Here is a 23,430-nt window from a genome sequence, read left to right as displayed (position 1 = left end):
TATGCGTTTAGTAAATGATGGTCCCATTTATATTTTAAAATAAATGATAAAGTAGGGTATGTTTCTAGGGTTTCTACTGGTTCTACCGAGTGAAGACCCACCCTCGCTGTGATTGCATGCATTCAATTGCAGTTGCATTTTGGACCCGATATAGCCACTCCAACCCTGAATCGCTAGCCATGCATTAAAAAAATATGTTCTGGCGATTCAGGTCTGGTGACTCTGCTACGGCAGTATCAGTTTGCATGGCAAATCGGATGCAGCGGCTGATTGGTCATCAGCGCCGTCACTCGATGACGTCAAAAAACAAACATGGCTGCCCCCACTGTTCCTAGCACTGTGGTATCTTGTGACCGTATTGATCTGGCTATTAAATTGCTCTATGATTATAGTTTCTTTACAGAAACGACATCATCCGACATATTTTGTTTACATGCTAACGCTTTGTTTGTTTGTTTGGTTAGCAACTGGGTTAGCCATAGCCACATGATTGACAACGACGTCATCTGCTTTCCTATTGATTGGTTGGTATGAACCAATCGCTGAAGAGTAAGACTTACACTTTGGCAACGCCAATCCCAGAAACAGCTGCCGTGGAAAGGGCTTTCAGTCTGAATAATGAAGTGAAACGAAATGAAAAATCAGGTCAATATGCTACTTTGCACAGAGTTACGCCTCTGTGTAAATTATTTTATGATCTATGCTCGCGGCACACAAAAATGGGTATGTGACCCATTGTTTGGGAAACAATGGTAGCCTATAAAGTATTAGACACCTAGTGCATTAACTCTACACACATGATGTATCATAAAAACATTGCAAATCAATGTTTATAGAACTGTTAAAAAAAAAAAAACCTTGAAAATTCCAAAAAGTCTCCATTGTGATACCGATCAATAGGAACTTAAATATGTTAATATGTTTATTTTAATGATCAATCGTGTTCTCGCTTTGATCAATGGAACTATGAAAATGCACACAGACCACTTTCAACACTTTCCAAGTTTGGCCCTGATCCAGGACATGTTGGGAACCACTGTATTATTTACCATTCTGTGCCCATGGGTATGCACCTCCAACGGTCAGGATATTATTGACCATTCTGTGCCCATGGGTACGCAACTCCAACGGTCAGGAAAGTACAACGGTTTCTTCTCTCTTGGATCTCACTCAGTTTTGTCATCGGAAGTTCAAAATTGTTGTTTGCATTTTGTTTGCATTGTGCGCAATTTTCATTTGGTTTGGTTTTGGTTTTTTTGCTGTTATTTTGCTGAATTTGTTGTTATTGCTGCTGAGGACTAACTGACACAGATTAAAAAATGACAGGATATCCCATCATTTGCATATCCATAGCATAAGTAGGAAAGCGTGTGAAATTCAAATAGATTAATGGAACAATATATACTTTTAATACTGAATTCACCTAAAGGGACATTTTGCCGATCATGTCAAGCATCCCTTTAGCTCAAGTACTGTCGGCCAGTGATGCCGACACCGTTGCACGAGTTCCTCTTCATGTGCAGCACCTCTATCACCTCCAGGTCGTGGCCAATCAGGTGGGGGAACAGGCGGGACCGTAGGCTTGACTGATGTGATTGGCCCTCACAGCGTCTGATGGGGTTAAAACCCTTATGGACAACCACTTCCTCCTCTTCCTCCTGCTCGTCCCCGGACGATGTGTTGCCGTTGATGTCCGAGTCCAAATCGGATCCTTTGAGTTTGGAGAGGCCGTCTGTGGAATATTCTATCTCCTCGACGCATGGAGGCTCGTCATCTTCAAAACAACTACGGAGAGGAGAGGGAAAAGAGGAGAAGCGTGAATTAAGAACATGAGAAAATGAAGAAGAGATTACGTATGTGTGCCCCATGCACACTGACATACCTACATCCAAAACACTCATTATTCATTTTATTAGCTGCAGCTGTTGTTGCAGAGGATTTATTAGGACACAGGATCACAAAGAAAAATACAATGTGTTTCACATAAGTAGGCCTCCTGGGGGCACTCTAAAAGGCTCATTTGAAAAACACAGGCCAAACGTTTTCCTTGGGCTTTAGGAAGTGTGCATTACGCAGATCGCTGAAGTACGTGACTTGGCCTGTCATAGCGCCACTGTGAGGCTAATTTTAAAAGAAAATGTATTTTTCAGCCTAGTGGGAATATGCGTGCACAGTTTCACCTCAATCGGATGATGCGTTCATGATTTGCAGCATTTTGTGCACACTGTGTGTGCACAGTTTGGCTGCGATCAAGCCAAAGGTGCCGGAGATTAGCTGATCACAGACGTTACACATGGATACATAGATGGACGGACGGACAGACAGACACACCGACGGGGTGCAAAATACTCTCCAGTCTCTCCCCAGGCCTTTGGCCTGGTGGAGACAAAAATATGTAACTATATGCAAATTCTGTACTTTTTATCATTATTATTAGGGCCTATATTATTATTATGTTGTTGTTGTTTTTTGCTTTGTCTCAACAGCATTTCGCTGCTTGATCCACTTGTGTATAAGTCAGACAAATGCAACTTTCTAGATTCTTGAATATGGAGATAAGAGGTTTCTCCGTATGCAGAGAAGAGGTTTTTTGTATGCAGCACAATGTGGGATGACTCCAGGTGCTGTCAGGAGAGACATGTGACATTAACAACCTCCAACCATTAGTTTCCTGATAAAACAACGCAGAAGGCTTGCTGGTTGGAATCCTGAGGCAGCACTGTCCTCCTCTACAGTACAGACAACGTGCCCTTGAGCAGTGCAAGACTCACAATGACTGACAGCCGACAGAATGCCACAGCCTTCGTAATCTGATTATATACGCACGCCCGCCCGCCCGCGCACACGCACACGCACACGCACACGCACACACACACACACACACACACACACACACACAGAGGACCCTTTTGGGAGACAGAGACATGCGTGCGTGAGTACGTGTGAACTTGAATAACTATACATGCGATGCGAGGGCCGAATGTCTCCACAACTATAGACAAATCCACAGAGTGCTGCCCTGTAATTGCGGTGTCACGTTACGATTGCCGCTATGTGGATTCGCCCACAGAATTTGAGCATTTTAGAAGAGAAATTGTTGTTTAAAGGATTAAGGATCCCTGCAGGCTAATAAGCCAAATGTGCCTTAATTGCCCTCTATAACTACATTTTTTAATTAAAAACTAAATATTTTATTTATCCTACTATAAATGCACCACGTCTCTGTCTGCGTGCGTGTGTGTGTACGGTTGTAATGCACGTAACTTGAGAACCGTTTGACCCACCGACTTCACATTCGACACACGCGATCCACAGCTGACAGTTAAAATGGCTGCTATGACAATATATATCATTAGACTGCGACAGGCACGTACAGGTCTAGTGCACGTAACTCGAGAACCGTTTGCCCGCTTCATATTCAAATCGACACACACGTTCCACACCCCCGCAGGGAATGCAGTGTCCGGTATCCAGTCGGTCGGACCCACGGTTCTCCAGAACCACCACAAAAGTCTCTGGTCAAGCTCTGCCAGTGGGCCTGATCAGCCTAAATCCCCTCGCCTGTGCAATATCCAGCCTCTGCCTCAGCCAATTGATTCCCATGGCAACATCACACCTGCCAATTGATTACTTAACCAGTCCACTTTTCACAGTCAGTTTGCAGCACTCTTCAAACACAGGCAGACAGACAGATACAGACATCTCCATAATACAGTATGGGCACAAAAAGGACACAGACAAACGGGTGCTATGAGTTGACAACGGGTATTATTAGGTTCCCAAGTTGCATCGTTGCAAGTAGGCCGGTGGCCGGCGGGCACATACAGGTCTAGCTTTATAAATGGTTCAAGTTTAACTCAATAGGGACAAATCCTCTCGCAAGTTGATGATGTAATTTGACCATGTGTGGTCCAGCCCTATGGGATGTATGGAATACATAATACAAAAAGTATTTAAATATTGCTTTGAGGCTCATTTTAACCGTAGGAAGTATTACGTTGTTTTTTATTAGTACATGGGCAAATTACTTCAAATTTTGACGTGAGCGGTCCCTATTGAGTAAAAGATGCGTGAGCCGTCCCTATTTGAGTAAAACTATTTCTAAAATAAATACAATATTTAAGGTGTTTTTAAGTTTTAATTGTAGTTACGGTATAGAGGGCAATTATAATGTATTATCCCACAATTTCGCAACCTATTTTTTCAATTATCTAATGTAATCCTGGGCGCTACACCTCCTCTGCCAACCTGGGGAGGGCAGTGGACTGACATCATGCTTCCTTCTAAGCTTCTTTTCACCTGACAGGGGGAAGGTTCCCTGGCCGGACGTAGCACGTGGAAGGAACACGCTATTCCGACCAGTTCCTTTCCCCTCCATCAGGGGCCCCGGCTGGCCAGGGGGAGGTAGTTTAGAGACCAGGATTACTGCATGTTTTTTGTGAGGGTATACCTACCCTAGGGGACACGGGGAGAACATGCAAACTCCACACAGAAAAGCCCTTTCGCCAACCCCACCTCTGGTATGGGCACGCGGAGGAGAGAATATATTATACCAAGAAGTTTCCCCTTTGCTTATTGATGTAAAAAATTAATATACTTTCAGATAGATATGGACCGGGCCTTACAAGGATAAAATAAAGCTATCAGTGCCAGTGTCACGCACCGGAAAATAGCCAATCTACAACAAATTGTAAGCTTGTAGATCTGCTATATATTGGCTATTTTCGGCTGTTTTCGATGACACTGTTTTCTATGTTTGTGTGTGCACACGGCCGCGTGCGCACATCCGCGCGGGTGTCTGTGTGCGTGTATCAGTGAGAGGGTACGCAGACAGACAGGGCTCCATAGGGAGGCAAGCGATGTGATGTGCACACTGATGTACACCTCACACTGTGGGTGAGAGAGAGGGGGGAGAGGAACAAGGAGAGACAATAAGCAAGAGAGGGAGTGTATGACCAGCATGCTGATCTCCACATCTCATCGTGTGTGTGTGTGTGTGTGCGTGTGCGTGTGTGTGTGTGTGTGCGCGCGCCCGCGGGTGCGTGCGTGCGTGCGTGGCAGCCACGCATGTGTTTGTGCGTGCGTGCGCACATGCATGCATGTGTGAGAGAGAAGACAATGGTGTCCATGCATTCATGAATATACATACCGTCACATGAGTGTGTGTGTGTGTGTGTGTGTGTGTGTGTGTGTGTGTGTGTGTGTGTGTGTGTGTGTGTGTGTGTGTGTGTGTGTGTGTGTGTGTGTGTGTGTGTGTGTGTGTGTGTGTGTGTGTGTGTGTGTGCATACTGTGATGTGAATGGCAATGAAGTATGAAGCTTCCTCTGCAGAGTGGTGACAGAAGGTAATACATCCACCACAGAAGACCATCTTTAAAAGGAGGTCCAGCCATGGGATTGCTACAGTATAAACTGACCCTGTGTATAAAGTGAGTTGAATCTGATGAATGCTCTGATGAAGGCTCATAGCCAAAACACGCAATTGTTCGTTTTATGGACCATATGCAGACCGTGGCCATCTTACCATATAAGTTAATGGCAAGGTGCTAACAAGGTGCAACTTCCCATTGGCAGCCCATTCATCCAAACAGAAAGGTCCTATCTGACACAACGTCAAACTCACCAACATTGCAGCTGTACGAAAAGCTTGAATTATTCTTGTTCTATCCTCAAAGTGTTTGTTTCATAAAAATCCACCGTAGACATCAGCCTAAATCCCCTCACCTGTGCAATATCCAGCCTCTGCCTCAGCCAATTGATTGCCGTGGCAACCCCACACCTGCCAATTGATTACTTAACTTAGAAAAAGAATCACCTGCAAGGACACAAAGTAGCTCATAAGAGCTACTTTGTGTCCTTGCAGGTGATTCTTTTTCTAAGTGTTGCAGTTTGGAAGTGCTCGTTAGATACAGTATCACTCAACTGCCCTGTTTTGAATTTGCACATAATGCAAGAGGCATTCAAGGTTCAAGGTTCTTTATTATTTGTCTCCCGAGGAAGAAATTTGTCTTAGACAAAGGGCCCGCATGCAAGCGTAGCCCTTATGCCCATGTCGCCGCAGAGCAGCGCCAATACATCTTTCTTGCAACAGAAATCATGCAGCTAGCAAGATACTGAAAACAAGTGCTTCCAAACTCTGATGGCAAGATGGCCGCGGTCTGCAAATGGTCAATCGTTGTGTGCCAATAAACAAGTGGAAATGTGACTCTCTGTCCTCCATTATTTGAAATTTTGGATGTGCTACCTTGGGATTTTTTCAATTCCCACACTTTTGGTATTTTCTTAGTCTCTGTCTAAGGAGTCTTCCTTAAAGTTTTTAGTGGAGTGCAAGTCTTTTTCTGCTATAGTTTTCCATTCTGTACACCAGCATTGTACACCGTCATTTTGGATCTCGCCCTTGTTGGAGAATTGCTCGATTAGTCTGATTACACAGTAGGCCTAAGGCCTCATTCACACGTACACAACAAATGTTCGGTCCTTGTGGGATGTCTGATTGCAATTTGATTGCTGCTCCAATTCATTTTCAATGGGAGTCACATGGTTTGACCAAACATTTTTGTTTGATGAGGGGGGAGCAATCAGCAATCAGCAATCAAACACAAAAATGTTTGATCAAACCATGTGACTCCCATTGGAAAAGCATTGTGGTGGCCCAGGCCTCATTCACACGTACCAAACACCAATCAAGCAATGTTTGGTCGTTTTTTTGTTTTTTTGGGCCACCACAATGCTTTTCCAATGGGAGTCACATGGTTTGATCAAACATTAGTGTTTGATCGCTGATTGCTGATTGCTCCCCCCTCATCAAACAAAAATGTTTGGTCAAACCATGTGACTCCCATTGAAAATGAATTGGAGCAGCAATCAAAAAGCAATCAGGCATCACACACGGACCGAACATTTGTTGTGTAGGTGTGAACTAGGCCCCAAAAAAACGACCAAACATTGCTTGATTGGTGTTTGGTACGTGTGAATGAGGCCTCAGGCTGCGTACACACCTAAAGAACAAATGTTCGGTCCGTGTGCGATGCTGATTGCTATTTGATTGCTGCTCCAATTCATTTTCAATGGGAGTCACGTCGTTTGATCGGACAAACCTGTCCGATGTGGGTGCGGAGGGCACAACAAACACATCGGACACCTTGTAGTCAAAACAGCCAACGAACAGGGTGGGACTTCAGATCGGACAGAAGGGTGGTTTTTAACCGCCAACTAATAGGAGAGAACTTCCGTTCTTGACAGCACTGGGTGGGGTTTAGGCTGTAGTCTTCTGAGTTACGTGACACAGACTATTATATCGCTTGTTTATATGTCTTCTTTTGGCTACGGCCGTGCGTAACTTGGAGAGTCCAAGTTGCGCACGGCTGTCTCCAGTGAGTGAGTCCAGTCTGGTACTAAGTTCTATTCTATATACAGAAATACAGGACGATAGCCAAAATAGCCGTCGGGCCTCGGCAGTTGTGAGGCTGCATTAATAATTAGTTCTAAAAGCATGTCTTTTTTACGGGGATCACTATTGATTTTAATAGTAGACGCATATATGTCTATGAGTAGCCTAGAGTAGAAATGTAATGGCAGCGTACGAGGTTCACATGCGCAAATATAACAGATGTACAAGTTATCGACACGAATGGTACTTACGGTATGGTACACGATGTAAGCTTGTAGATCTGTTTATTTGAAGCATGCGCCACCGCCACCACGCAAAGTTATGACGCGCGCACATGTGGGGGGAGAGACCCGATATATTTTATAGCTCTATGGGAGAGCCGCAGACAGAGAAATATTTAAAATCATCCTGTCTCGCTCTAGCGCACGGCCGCACGCATAAAGAGCCAATGGAGCAAATGTTAAATAAGCTACACAGGTGGTCCTAAATGATTAATTGACCAGCACGGCTTCAAGTTTAAACCATAAGATGACATGGAAATGCCCGTCGATTTGATGCGCAGAAATAACATAGGCCTATATCGAATCAGGTTAAGGTGCACACATGGAAGAAAAGTCCTTTTTATCGGGATTCGGGGATACTTTGTTGTAGGCTATACGTCTCCGGTGAATTGTATGCACCAGCAGCAAGCACATTATTGTTCAAACACCTGCTCCTCTGTTCATCTGTTGTCTTATTTGGCTAATACAATAATTATTAAGAATGAATGCAATTTCAAGTTGTTGCTGCAATCATGATTCATGTTGCTGTTCTCTTCTCTCTGTGTGACTGAAGGTTGCGCCCAAAAATTGTAGACAGTGATTTCCCACACCCCCTCATGTTATTTTTCCCTCCGTCGTAAAATGACCTCTTTTTTGGTTCGCTTAACATGTCCATGTGTCATTTGTTTACATATTTGGTACGCTTTACAAAGTCCAGTGTGAACACCAAACGGACCAAAATCAAAATGCAAATATTTGGTCCTTGGTCCTTGATCCGGACCTTCTAAGTGAACTTTGAGTGTGAAAAACGGCCTCGACAAACTACCGCTAGCTGCTGCTGCAGTCAAGAAAACTACACTGGACATATGTGCATCTATTTCCGCGTATCGTAGCACCGCCCAAATCGCGCAAAGCATTGTGGGACATGGAGGCATCAAATCATAAAATTTTAATTAGTGGTCGGTCGGACAGATCAATGTGTCCGACAGGTGTGTACGAAGCCTCAGTGGTTTAGCCTGGCTAATAAGCCAGACTAATATCACACAACACTGTCGCGGTATATCAGTCTGGGCTGGCTCCACTTGGATTTCATTTCCCGGGGAACATTTTCTCTTTGACGCAATTGGTCAGAGCTACTGTCAGTCAAAAGTCTCAAGCATTGAACGTCACTGTACCAAAGCCCGCCTATATTGCATACCGTGTCCCGATTGGTCCGACCTGTTCTCTGCTGTAGGAAAGAGGCGTGCTACTGAGCCTCGCCAGACCGTAATCCGCTGGTAGGCAACTTTTTTTTGCCAACGGCTGATTCGGTCTGGTTTATTAACCAGGCTATCAGTGGTTACTCTGACTAATCGATTTAGTCGATTATAAATACCGGTAACCTTTTTTCGTGTCGACTCATTATGCTAGTGGATGAATGATTGAAAATTGGAAATATTCCACTAGTAAAACCTCAAAATTGCACAGTACAGTACAGTAGTAAATGTAGAGTTACTTTACACTAGCCTGGCTAATAAGCCAGACCGAATCAGCCGTTGGCAAAAAAACATTGCCTGCCGGCGGATTTGAGTCTGGCTTATTAGCCAGGCTAACTTTACACCACTGTGATGCATTATGCATGCATGGCCAGTCAGTTATCATCCCTGAGGCTAACACTTTTATTTCCCTCATACTGCATTTGTTTCATTGCACTAGTAACAGAAGTTTGACAAGATAATTTGATATATATCCCTTGGCCACTGTGTGGCCATGTCTAAAAAGTGGCTCCTGGGTAAAGATGTATTTGATTAAATATTTGACTTTTTGATTCAACATCTGACTGAGGTCAATTTACTTAGCCAAACCATAGTTTTCATTAACTTTTGGTGTGAGAAAATATGATGAAGTGAAATGTAGCCTTTATTGTAATTGCATTTTAAATTAAGCAAACTTATAATGAATTGACCTCTGCATCCCTGTGAAGCAATTACTGCCCTGTAATATTTAAAGTTTGCAATCATTACTTTGGTTTAAGACTAAGGCTGGGAGGTTACTACTAAAATGTCAAACAGATTAGGATATTATCCACTTAAAACCATTGGCGTATTTGAATTCTGCCCGAAGAAGAACAGTAGTTTGAACTTCGTGAACGTAATTATGACAGACACCTGTGTTCCTGGCTTAAGCCCAATTCGTACTTCTTCGCACGACGGTGTTGCGAGTCTAAAATAGTAGACTTACAAGCTCACAACATTTCACATCTGACCATTGTGTTGTGAGCTTGCAGGTCTGTTACTGACTGTCGTTGTGCAACCCCGTTGTACATAATAGGCTTTAACCGTTTCCGCGCCATTGCCGACGATTAAAGTCAATTGAAGCCTAATTTTGATACTGACGCTTAACGCCATTGGCGACGGCCTACGGCAATTGCGCTTTTATGGCGCGTTCGATTGCTCGAGCCATAATGCTACTCACGTTAGCCGGTTAGCTAGCTGTGTTGTTAGCACAGCCCTGGATCGCCCATCTTAAATCGTCGTCGCCATAATAATCCATCCATCTATCCATTTCTTTCAATCGCCTGTATCTCCTATTCCTTGTCCCAGATGGCATTTTAGTCAAAACAGCGTTTCTTTGACGGCACAGATATGATGATCTGGAGCTCTGTAGAGCTCCGGTCTGGCTTCAGATGGTAAACAAGGCCTGTCCGCTCCATGTAGTTTCCTAGGTTAAGACATACTGCTCATGGACCGGAAATGGCGGCTTTTCAAAATAAGAGCTAAAATTAAAAAAATGCTGGCGTGAATTAGATCCTAATTTTTCAATAAATGATAGCGGCCTAAGTGTTAATAGTGCCTTCATTATGTTGTGCTACAGTATAGAGCGTCACAGTCCCGCCCTCTTTCATGACAACGCCAGGCCCAGGAAATGATTCCCAATGCATTTTTCCCATAGACATTTCAAAAAGTATTTATTTAAAGACGGTTACGCCGCGGACAAAGCCAACTCGAGTCGTGACAACTCATGACAACAAACACAATATTTTGGACCAAACAAATAATTACAAAGAAGAAAAACAACACGTTTTTTTTTCTTCTTTCTAATTATTTGTTCGGCCCAAAAAACTGTGTTTGTTGTCATGATTTGTCACGACAAGAGTTGGCTTAAAAGGTCTTTAAATAAATACTTTTTGAAATGTCTATGAGGGAAATGAACGGAGAATCATTTCCTGGGCCCTGGCAAGGACAGTCTAAGAAGGATGAGACGCGAAGACCGTACGGGCGACGCCATGTTGCTTATGGTGCTCCATGGAAGGAAAGAAACATGTGCAGTTGAGACAAAGGAAGCTGAACGCGGAAGTGTTGGCTGCATATAGCCCATTGCGCATGTTTCTTTCCTTCCAAAGCAACATGGCGTCGCCCGTACGGTCTTCGCGTCTCATCCTTCTTAGACTGTCCTTGGGCCCTGGGACGCTCTATAGCTTCAATAGGTGTTTTAGATGTGACCTCACCTTGCAGCTGAGCTAGTATAAATCACAGTTTATAATAGATTATGTGCTTGAATAGATTCACACAAAGCCATGGACTATCAGGCTACTATCATAGCCCAGGAACAATAACAAAACAAAACATCAGCCAGGTCAAACACCTTCAATCTATAACAAAAAAAAACATTTTTGCTCATGTTGTATTTGAACCACTATAACACTTTGATCCATTGTTTATCTTCTAGCATGTAAAGTCCTTTGGGTGTGTCACCCAGGAACTGAACTCAGACAAAAGGCACAGACTACAGTATAAACAAGCCATCGACACCCCAGGGGTCCCGGGGCCAAGAGCTTGAAGTGAAACAAGGTCTCTCAGGCAGACACCCCCAGATGACAACATGCAGGATGAGCACACATTACTTATGAAATATGAAGAATTATTGGTTCCAGATTCCACACTCACAACAGAGCATACAGTTCAATGTGTTGGTTCCATTTATTGTGGGGACAAAACCCAATGCAGATATAGTAATTTGCACATATGAGTATATAATTTACTGCATATTCTGTATTATCCCACTTGTGAAATTGTTCTCTTTCATTGCTATACTCCGTTGCTGTTAGAATGTTTTGACCCAACTTGTCTTTTCTTAACCCATTTTGGGCGGGAACCCCTTTTGGTGTTTTAACTTATGTTATGCTTTATCTATTGAAAAATAGCAGATCTACAAGCTCATAGCGCGGCACCGAGTGCCGCGCTATGAACTTGTAGGTCTGCTATTTTCGTGAAAAAGGGCCTGAAATCTTTGAATATATATTCTTTCAGAGTTTCAGTTTTTAACTCAAATCTTTGCTTCTGGGGTGTCCCTGGAACAACATATTTTTGAAATATTGGGGAAGCACTGATATAGAAACATGAGGTTTTTCAGAAAATTTTTTTTTTAAATATTTTTTTTAAATTTTGATGTCAGGCCTAAATGGTTTAACATGCATTACTGTATACTGTATATGTTATACGCAGCCAGTATTAGCATTCTGCAGAGCATGTAACACCAATTTCAATCTGCTCTGAAAAAGGCTGTTGCCGAAACGTGTCAGTGTTCTCAATAACATAATTATGAGAAATTGCATCTGAGCCAGTCTTGCATCTTTTATTTTGGAGTGCCGCTTTTTCCACTTTGTTGAGTCATGTAACACCAATATGTTGCTGCCTGTACATGTATGGGTGAGTGACAGATATTGCATAGCTCTTAGAATCTCTCTTGAATCAAAGTGGCCCCATACAGAAGTCTGCTGGACTGGAGTTACAGTAAATGACCCCATACAGAAGTCTGCTGGACTGGAGTTACAGTAAATGACCCCATACAGAAGTCTGCTGGACTGGAGTTACAGTAAATGACCCCATACAGAAGTCTGCTGGACTGGAGTTACAGTAAGTGGCCCCATACAGAAGTCTGCTGGACTGGAGTTACAGTAAATGACCCCATACAGAAGTCTGCTGGACTGGAGTTACAGTAAATGACCTTACACAGTTTGAGAAAATGTTCAATTAGAATCTCATTAATAAAGATAATGACACAATGATAAAGTAGCCTTGCCGAGCCATGAGGCCCATAGGGAAGGAGGCAGGAGCCTATCTCCTGTTTCTGTAGCGTGAGGCAGCTTGATGTACAAGTACACCCCCTGGACATGACGCTAGTATGTCGCAGGGACTTAACCCCAATCCAACCCTTGATGCTGAGTGTCAAGCAGGGAGGCACTGGGTCCCATTTTTACAGTCTTTGGTATGACCCGGCCAGGGATTGAACCCCAACCTCCCAGTCTCAGGGCGGACACTCTAACCACAAGGCCACTGAGCTGCACAATGTAACATTAATAAGGTTCAAGGTTGTACTTGATTGTTACATCTTGTGTACAGGTACATAAGAGTACAACTTTTTTGTTTGGCTTCCTTACAGACAATGCAGCAGCAAATTATAGATAGCATAACATTTCAAACAACAAAACACAGCAAGCGCAGCAAACAAAGGGATAGAATGTTACAATGTTCAGACACATCGTCAATGCATCGCTCGTTTAAAGACAGATTTATTTGGAGCAGTGATGGCTCAGAGGATCAGGCTCAGGATGACAAGGGTCATTGATTTGTATCACACCATATATTGGGAGTAATGCGAGTGCAGAATGCCAATGATGAACGCCCTCCTCTGACTCCGTGCCCCTGAGCCGCGGTACTTAACCTCCAATCACTCCAATGGCTCAGCTAGTGTACATACAGTTGGGTGCCACCGATATTGTCCCTTATCATTTGACCCATTTAGGCCTGACCTCAAAATTTAAAAAAATCCTTCTAAATCCTCCAGTTTTCTGAAATAAATATTTTCACGATTTTTCAAAAATAGCAGACCTACAAGCTCGTAGCGCGCCACTCGGTGGCGCGCTATGAGCTTGTAGATCTGCTATTTTTCAATAGCTAAATTATAACATAATGTTTAAAACACCAAAAGGGGTTTTGCGCAGATCACGCAAACCTCAGCAAAAAGAAAAGGACAATATCGATGGCCTCCAACTGTACCAGCGCCCAGGTGTGTTGTCGGTGGTACGTGCAATTGTGCATGTGTGAAAGTGTAGAACTGCATGGTTGTTGAGCAGCTGGCCATTGCAAAATAAATACATGAAATAGATGGAGGATGCATGGTTGGTCAGTCAAGCTCCGGTAATCAAAATGTACTTGAGAAAAAGTACAAAAATCGGTGCCCCTGCTTGTGCACACCGGGAATTAGCCCTGGTCCATTGCGTTAGGAGTTCTCCTTAACGCTATGTTGCTTTTCAGTCATTGCCTGCATATCTGTAGTAAAAATAATACACTTTAAATACACTTTGATTACTCGCCAAAACAAAGAGGGTTTTAAGATGTTGAAAGCCTACTGTCCTTAGTGGGAACACTCGAAGCCCCCCACCTGGCAAATAAAATACACTTTTTGGCCAGATTCACCGGATGGAAAAGTGTTACTCCACTGTGCCCCTAACAGATCTGATCAATGGAACGTTTCTATTGACAAGATCTGTAGGGTGTGCAGTGTGTGGCGGAGTCCGACAGTTGGCCAAAGAATATCAAGAACAACACTAAGTTAATTCTATTGACTGAGCACATTCACACTGATTGAAAATATAATGCTAACCAAGAGTCATGAAAGTCTTGTTTCAAACGCAGAGAATCAGTGAAAAAGTAGAGACAAAGAAAATAATATTACAAAACAGGGAAGAGAGAGGTCATAAATAAATAGAAACAGACAGAGTGGGACACAGAGAGAGAGATGGAGATCAAGAGAGGAGGAGAGAGTCTCTCGATACAGAGTACAGAGGCCTTTAACTCCATGCTCACTCTCACATTTAAGGCTTTTTTTTTTTAGAAAAATCACTTCCTTTCACACGGATCGCTTTAATGTCCTGGAGTGTGCTTCCCTGAACACCTCCTCAGGAGAGCAAGTCTTAAGTAATTAAAAAAGAAAAGTTGGCTGGGGATAATTTGAGTCCAGACCCCGTGTTAACGGACTGGAGGCAGTGGCATGGTAGATTGTCTTGTTCTCTCTCTCTCTCTGTGTGTGTGTGTGTGTGTGTGCGTGCGTGCGTGCGTGCGGGCGTGCGTGCGTGCGTGCGTGCGTGCGTACACACAGAGACGTGGTGCATTTATTTAATGTTTTATGTTATTTGTTACACTGTAATGAGTTTCTTTTTTTGTCTTGTTTTGCTGTTGTTATTTTATGTTCCTTTGTGTCCGTGCTATCTTGGATAGGGCTTCCTTGAAAAAGAGATCTTGTGCAGTATCTCAAAGGGAGTTCTGTATAAAAGAAGGTCTAAAATAATTCACAGTTCAATAAAGTCTATCTCATCTCATCATTATCTGTGTACAAAGGAACCAGCTGAAAACAGCGACCGTTGGTGGTTCCCAGATTGGCTGCATGCCATGCCAACCAGGGCGAGCCTTTAATAAACATCCTTGCTTCTTTTCCTTGAGGCTCTTCTGCTCTCATGTTCTCATGCCCACATTGTACACTCAAACAATGTGCCATGGACCAGTCCAGGTTTGACAACCACACTTTATTATTGTAACATACTGTGTACTGTACAATGCAGTACAAAAGGTTAGTTTAAATATAATTTTTTGTTTTACTATAATGTGTGTGCGCGCGCGCACACACATGTGCGCGTGCATGCCTGCCTGCCTGCGTGCGCGCGTGCGTGCGTGCGTGCGTGCGTGCATATGTGTACGTGTTTATTTAGTTATTGTTACGACTTTCAACCTGGCATCCCTATTTTGGGATGTAATTTCTTCATTACGATTACATTTCATTACTTATGTCCTCACTGTATTGCATTACTGCTCTTGTTTTTTAATGTTTATGCCTTGCTTTTCTTTTCTTTTTTTCTCCATTGCTCTGTAAACTGTAAAGCACTTTGAGTTGCATTTCATGTCATGAAAGGTGCTATAGCCTACAAATAAAGTTTTATTATTATTATTATTATTATTTATTATTACAAGCAGGGGGCCAAGTACAGGCCCCTGGGGGACCCCGGTCAATATCCGTATATAGGGTTTAATTGGTTACGTTAAGTGACAGGTGGGTTCCATTCCTGTGGCTTATTGGAATCCCTGCTCAGTAACCAAGATAACCGACGACCAGCCAGCTGCATGGTGGGCTAACTGTCAACATTCATTTATCTGTGTCAAGTAAATAAATAACAGCCATGTCTCAAATAATTTCCAACGTACAGAAAAAAGTAGACGACAATATCTTGCACATATATTACTAGTACCGGCAAGCACCTTGGGGAATGATGTTTGATGTCGCTTCTATTCCCTCTATATCTTCATCATAAAAACTGCAGAATGAATGAACTGCTCTGCCCAGTTCTGTAGAGATATAATAGCACATTCACATTATGTCTCTACCATTTAATCCATTTTGGGCGGGAACCCCTTTTGGTGTGGCATTATGTTATGCTTTAGCTATTGAAAAATAGCAGATCTACAAACTCATAGCACGCCACCGAGTGGCGCGCTACGAGCTTGTAGGTCTGTTATTTTTTTTAAATCGAAGAACGACTGACATAGAAACATAGCTTATTCAGAAAACTGTCAGGATGTAGAAGACATTTTTAGAATCTGATCAAAATGGGTTAATCAAGTCGGACACTTTCATTCTATTGTGTAAGATCGGGACCGGTCACACTGGGGAGAGATGGGGGGGGGGGGGTTGTTGGGCGTGCTGTGCATGGTGGTTGTTAAACTGTGTAAAGGCTTACCGTTAGTTCTGGCCAGTCATCGATCGACTTTTAAAATCAACATGTTGACATTATTAAAGCATAAGTGAGTGCTGGCGGCGGCTTTTTGGATCGTATGTGTCTCCAGAGAGCGTGGAGTTTAGAAGCCATAGTTCTAAACTGGCTGTCTGCAGTAATAACAAAAGAGATTTACTACTTGTTTCAACAATATAACAACAACAACAACAGTTGGTTCCATGCACTGCCAGGAAGAACACACTCATTTTGGCTTCCTTATGCAACATGATATCATCTTTTTGAAAGCTGACTGTTCTGGCCTGCTTTTATGTAATGCATGCAGGATCGTTAAAGACTGACTTGTAACTTGTAACAGCTTGAGCTTTTAAGTGGGAGTCCTCATATAATACACACAAAACATACTTTAACCACTTAACTCATAACCCAGCAAGGACGTGTTATTTTAATGAAAGCCCCCAGACTGCCAAGGACGTGTTTTTTGAGGGGCGCTAGCCCCTCCTATATTTGTCCCCACAAAATGTCCAAAATTAAAGGAGAAATTGGGTCAAATGTCCACAAAAATGGTAAATGGTGCATTTATATAGCGCCTTTATCCAAGGCACTTTTACATAGATTGTGCATTACATTCACCCATTCATACACCGATTGCAGCGGAAGCCATGCAAGGTACCAACCAGCACATCGGGGGCAATTTGGGGTTTAGTGTCTTGCCCAAGGACACTTCGACATGTAGACAGGAGGAGCCGGGATTCGAACCGCCGACCCATGGATCATTGGACGACCTGCTCTACCTCCTGAGCCACAGTCGCCCAAACATTAAATGCCATTGACAATGAAGGGAAAATGTACGTCTCATATTTGCCATCGACAATGAAAGGAGAAATTACTGTAGGTCAAATGTCCGCCAAATATGACAACAGGCAACAGGCATTCTGATTGGCCAGTATGAGATGATGCATGATGATGTACGATGAAAAGAGCGCCCCTCACTTCACACGGGTGTGATTTAATTTAATTTCTATTAATTCAGAAAGAGATCACTCTATACAAACCGGAAGTGATGTTCCCCCTTGTTGACTTCAATGGTAGCTGAAATCTTAAAAGCCTCATATCTCGGATTCTTTTCACAGACTGCATTTATGATCAAAACGTCAATGTTCACGGCTCATAAGCGTCGCTGGTCGCAATTAGAAAATTCATCATATTCATGCCTCGGGTGGTCCAAATATAGTCCACAAGAGAATCCCTTAATTAGCTTTTGACTAACTTCAGGTTCAAGACCCGGGGTATTTTTGCCCCTTGAATAAGGCACAGGTCCTGACAGTACATACGGTATAGCAGTGACTGGATACTTAGATACTATGCATTGTGAGCTTGTAGATCTGCTATTTACGTGAATGTTTGATACTTATTTTCCAAAATGTTGTACTTTCAGTATTGCACATTTTGATGCCAGTATAGGCCTACATTTTTTAGTACAGGCCTTTTACTTGTAACAAAGTATTTCATTATGGTATTACTACTTACTTACTTAAGTCACACATCTGTGTACTTCTTCCACCACTGACTAAATGTTGAAAAGCGAAGCTTTGATGGTGTCAATAGTAGGCATGTAACGATTCACTCAACTCACGATACAATTCGTATCACGATATGAGGTTCACGATACGATTTTTCACGATATAAAAAAATATACCGGTATATATTTGAAAGAAAAAATACCGTTTTTTAAATTTTATATAATTTATCTTCCCCCCTGAGATTTTTATTTAACTTCATTGCAAAAAAGTAGCATTACTTTTGACAGTGCAGAAACATAATTGCCTTCCTTGATGAGTATCAACGACCATATCACCTGGGCACAGTCACAGACACACACAGCTCCCCTCTACAGTGCTCTACTACTGAAAGTGACTATCATTTCTCTCCAAAAGCACTTGAATATGATGGAATATGACTAAAGCTCACATTTCACATCACACACTACCCCCCCCCCCCCCCCCCCCCCCCCCCCATCGATTTTTTTAATTTCAATGAATCGGTTCATATCGTCGGGATAAATATCGATATACGATATATCGTTACATGCCTAGTCAATAACAATCACAGTTTTGCTGGTCTGCCTATCGCAACTGATGAGCTCACACTCATCAGTGTTCCAATGGGTAGCACACTGTCCACAGCCTTCATGCCAGCCAGGGGTAGCACACTGTCCACAGCCTTCATGCCAGCCAGGGGTAGGACACTGTCCACAGCCTTCATGCCAGCCAGGGGTAGCACACTGTCCACAGCCTTCATGCCAGCCAGGGGTAGCACACTGTCCACAGCCTTCATGCCAGCCAGGGGTAGCACACTGTCCACAGCCTTCATGCCAGCCAGGGGTAGCACACTGTCCACAGCCTTCATGCCAGCCAGGGGTAGGACACTGTCCACAGCCTTCATGCCAGCCAGGGGTAGCACACTGTCCACAGCCTTCATGCCAGCCAGGGATAGGAGCCCATCAGTGTTCCAATGGGTAGCACACTGTCCACAGCCTTCATGCCAGCCAGGGGTAGGGCTCCGTAAGCATTATACATTGACACGAAGGTAGACAGGAACGCCCACAAACGTCACATCCGGTTTTAGCCCGGGGTAAAGACAATGGTCTTCCCCATAGAGTTATGATAGCGTACGATCCTTTGGATCACTTTCAGAGCCATTTGTTGGACTATCCATCAGAAGGACATCTGAATAAAAAGCGTTTTAATCCGATCGGTGGACATTTTATCAGAGTTATAATGTATAGTTGCGCATAGTTGAAAGCACATGGCCAAAAACTGCTTTTTATTGAACAATTGGAAGATACCGGTACTTATACCAGCCCTAGCAGAATTGTAACATCCATGGCCCTGGGGTGAGCACTTTATATTTGTAATCTGATTTTTTTGTGTAGGCGTAAACCGTACGGACTGTAAATGGAGAATGTGAGTAAAACACTTCAATCCAGGGCAGAGCTACCATGAGCTCACAGTGCGTTGCGACTAGGGTTGGGATTCGGACCCGGGTCCATTTCAGACCCGGTTCCAACATTGCGGATCCGGTTCCATAATTTTTTTATTAACGGTTCCCCAAACGGTTCTCATCAGTCGTCATTTAGGTCCGCTGTGTCTGTGCATGCATGCAAGCAGAGCCAAGTTACTGGGGTGACGTCAACACACCTAACTCGAGTGAGTGGGGTCAGGGAGGATACCACGTACTGTTCTGTCATTCAGCGACCGGTCACCACCGCAGAGCGAGCGGGACATTATGTCAAAGAGATCTCCAAAGTGTGGTTAACAGAGGGGAAATGACTCTTTGCTGAGCACGCAAAGTGCAATAAATGCGATGCCATAGTTCCCTGCAAAGGTTGTTGCAGTTTTGTACCAGTTGCACGTCCATATTGAGGAAACATCTCAAAATCAATATGCCTACACGAGTCCACGAATCACGAGATTAATCTAGGCACATCGTGTTTGAGATCCTGCGGAAAGCCGTGCCCGCACTCTCCGCAGCTCCACCACAGCCGGTGGGGGACGAGGATGATATAAGACTGGTTCACTTTCCCCAGGCTAGTAACGTTAGAAAATAAAAACTACTAACTTCTACAGAGCTTTTCATTAGGCGTATTGTACAACTGTTGTTAATGGTGTTCTTTTAGAACGCCAATGCCTCTACGTCTTTCTGTCTGATATTTTATGAATCACGTTAACTATAGAGCCAAATCAATTTGTCTGCACTTATTTTTACAACTTATAAGCAACTCAACTGCGACGCCCAGCCTTTAGATGCATATTATACCTCCATAGATTGATTACTTTATAAACAGTTTGCAGAAAAAAGCACAGGAACGTAGCCTACAGTTCAATACAAGGTCTGCCAAGAGGATTTTATAACCCAAGAAAGCACTATGGCTTGTTTCCATTAGGGTAACTGGGGTCCTTCATATTAAATTAATCTGAACATTAAAGACAACATTTGTCACCACAACAATGAGTACAAATTGCAGCAATGATATTGTTGTGGTGGCTAGCTGGTGGTGGTGGTTGTGAAGTTTAAATAATAGTGCCACCTCATAATTGTAAGTGCATTTTCAATAATTGAATTTGTGTTTATTATGTACTTGGTTAGGTTAGTTATAATATAAGCATAATGTATTTCAGAAAAAAAGGGGAAAAAATAATATTAGGAACCGTTAAGGGAACCGTTAGGAACCTGAACCGTTAAGAGGGATCCGGTAAGGATCCGGAACCGTTAAAATCCTAACAAATCCCAACCCTAGTTGGGACGCGTTGTGAGTTTGTAGATTTTTGGTTTATGCTGGGGACCAAGTGGTTTATAGTCAGAGTATCCTTATCTCTTTATACTTTATTGCATGCATCAAGTTGCACAAGCAGAAGCACCACCGAAATGGGAGATCTGCCTCCATCTCCCTCTCCCTCCATATTACAGGAGATCTGCCTCCATCTCCCTCTCCCTCCATATTACAAAACATTGTGTTACCGTGGCGCAGTGTTTAATCGCCTGGTAGAGACATATCTATAGATATGATCAATTAAACTTAACTTAATATCAAAACAACAGCCATTAAGTCATCAATAATTCTAAGTGTTTAGAGACAGTTGGAACTTGGCACGGAGCCATTGTTTGGCAAAGTGCAGTCAAAACGAATGGTGTCAGTCTAGTTGGAATTCACTAAAACGTGTGAATATAATATATCAGTCCGTTGTGTTGGATCATGTCCAGCAGTCAAGGAAAACATTCCAATCGGCCTCTAGCTTGTTTCATTTTCTAAAGTAGCGTTCCTTGTCGAGTGGCAACAAGGATCTGTGCCTGTGATCTGGCAAGCCATGATGCCTACTTTTAAATTAGTAGTATTTAAAGCATCTGCGTTTGAAAACCCAACACGCCACTGTTTATTTACAAAATGTACCAACAACAATCAACAAAGTTCTATATATGCCATAAGCCTGAGAAAATAAGTGTCTCTTCAAGGCAGCCTTAATATAAAAGAGTCCAATGTTGGAGCATGGCAAATCTCCATTGGGAGAGAGTTCCACAGGGTGGGGGCTGCCACACTGAACGCTGTCCCCGAAGGCTGCCTTGGGGACAGAGAGGAGGTCCAAGTTTGTGGACCGCAGGTTCCGTGTCTCAGGAGGTTTATGGAGGAGGCCTGCGAGGTACTGTGGAGCCATATGGGCAGGGCGTTTTGACATTTGTAGGTGAGAAACAGGGTATAGCCGTATTTCTCATAGCATGTTTATTTGAATGATCAATGAATCGATTGTGTTGCGGCTTGGATCAGTGGAGCTAACATAGCTTACTTTAAGTTATTATTCATCCATGGGCACACAGGTGGAGAACCACTGTTACTGGCGACACAACCCAGGAGCTCATCACCAACAGCACACATTGGCTCCTGTACTCTATCATCGTAGATATTAGTCTGGAACTTCGATGTGGTAGATTTATTTCCAAAGGGTGTTTACAAACAGATTCCAATGTCACAGCAAAACAAAAGCCTCACTTTGAAGAGTGGGCTCTGATTGGTCACCACAACTCTGGGGTGAGCAAAATGCAATTCAAACTGAGGGATTTTCTTTTGTCCTGTGGCAGATTTGTCTGGTTTCCAGGCTACCTGTTCTCTACAATGTCACCCTCATGATCAGTTTGTCATTGTCACAACAGTGTCAGGTTCCACGTTCAGAGACATATACGCTCCAGGGCAGAGGGGAGCCTGGCAGTGTCAGGTTCCACGTTCAGAGACATATACCCTCCAGGGCAGAGGGGAGCCTGGCAGTGTCAGGTTCCACGTTCAGAGACATATACGCTCCAGGGCAGAGGGGAGCCTGGCAGTGTCAGGTTCCACGTTCAGAGACATATACCCTCCAGGGCAGAGGGGAGCCTGGCAGTGTCAGGTTCCACGTTCAGAGACATACACCCTCCAGGCAGAGGGGAGCCTGGCAGTGTCAGGTTCCACGTTCAGAGACATATACCCTCCAGGGCAGAGGGGAGCCTGGCAGTGTCAGGTTCCACGTTCAGAGACATATACCCTCCAGGGCAGAGGGGAGCCTGGCAGTGTCAGGTTCCACGTTCAGAGACATACACCCTCCAGGGCAGAGGGGAGCCTGGCAGCGTCAGGTCAGCAGACTGTGGCATGACAGTAGATGTTGCCCAACTCGCCACCTTACCACCTGGGAGTTCACAATTGATTTTGCGGACTAAAACTATGACGAAACATGTTCGTCAACTACATTTTTTCACTGAGGAAGACTGAATAAAAGCTAAGCGATGATGACTAAAACTATGACTAAATATATTGACAATTTCATCAACAAATAAAAACTAGACTAAAATGTTAAAATAGCAGATCTACAGGAGGAGCTTGTAGATTGACTATTTTCAGCAAGTGAAAAATTATGACGCACACCATCAAGGCCCGCCAAAATACATTTTAGTCGACTAAATCAACTGTAGATTTAGTCGACTAAAATCTTATATTTAGTTGACTATAAACTAACACTAAAACATTCAAGGTGACAAAGTGAGACTAAAACTAAATTAAATGTTGCTGTCAGAAACAACACTAGTTCACAATGTGTTTGTATTGTAGGTGAGAAACACGGTATAGCCGTATTTCTCAGAGCATGTTTATTTGAATGATCAATGAATCGATTGTGTTGCGGCTTGGATCAGTGAAGCTAACATAGCTTACTTTAAGTTATTATTTATCCATGGGCACACAGGTGGAGAACCACTGTTACTGGCGACACAACCCAGGAGCTCATCACCAACAGCACACATTGGCTCCTGTACTCTATCACTGCGTAGACATTAGTCTGGAACTTCGATGTGGAAGATTTATTTCCAAAGGGTGTTTACAAACAGATTCCAATGTCACAGGCAGCAAAAAAAAAGCCTCACTTTGGGCTCTGATTGGTCACCACAACTCTGGGGTGAGCAAAATGCAATTCAAACTGAGGGATTATTTTTGTCCTG

The 23,430-nt window shown here is 43.3% G+C and overlaps 1 protein-coding gene across 1 annotated transcript in view; it reads right to left on the bottom strand.

The window, feature by feature from the left end:
* Positions 1–1,164: 1,164 nt before the first annotated feature.
* Positions 1,165–23,430, bottom strand: part of LOC306923287 (cytosolic carboxypeptidase 1-like) — a 46,271-nt gene continuing 24,005 nt past the window's right edge. Inside the window, exon 5 of the mRNA XM_079501333.1 lies at positions 1,165–1,785. Coding sequence (XP_079357459.1) covers positions 1,461–1,785 — 325 coding nt within the window. The 3' untranslated portion in view covers positions 1,165–1,460. The remainder of the gene's footprint in view (positions 1,786–23,430) is intronic.

The sequence above is a fragment of the Electrona antarctica genome (genome assembly GCF_951216825.1).
Source record: "Electrona antarctica genome assembly, chromosome: 5".
Lineage (NCBI taxonomy): Eukaryota > Metazoa > Chordata > Actinopteri > Myctophiformes > Myctophidae > Electrona > Electrona antarctica.
Note: the sequence above shows the minus strand (reverse complement) of the source record. Positions and strands in the feature narration are given on the sequence as shown.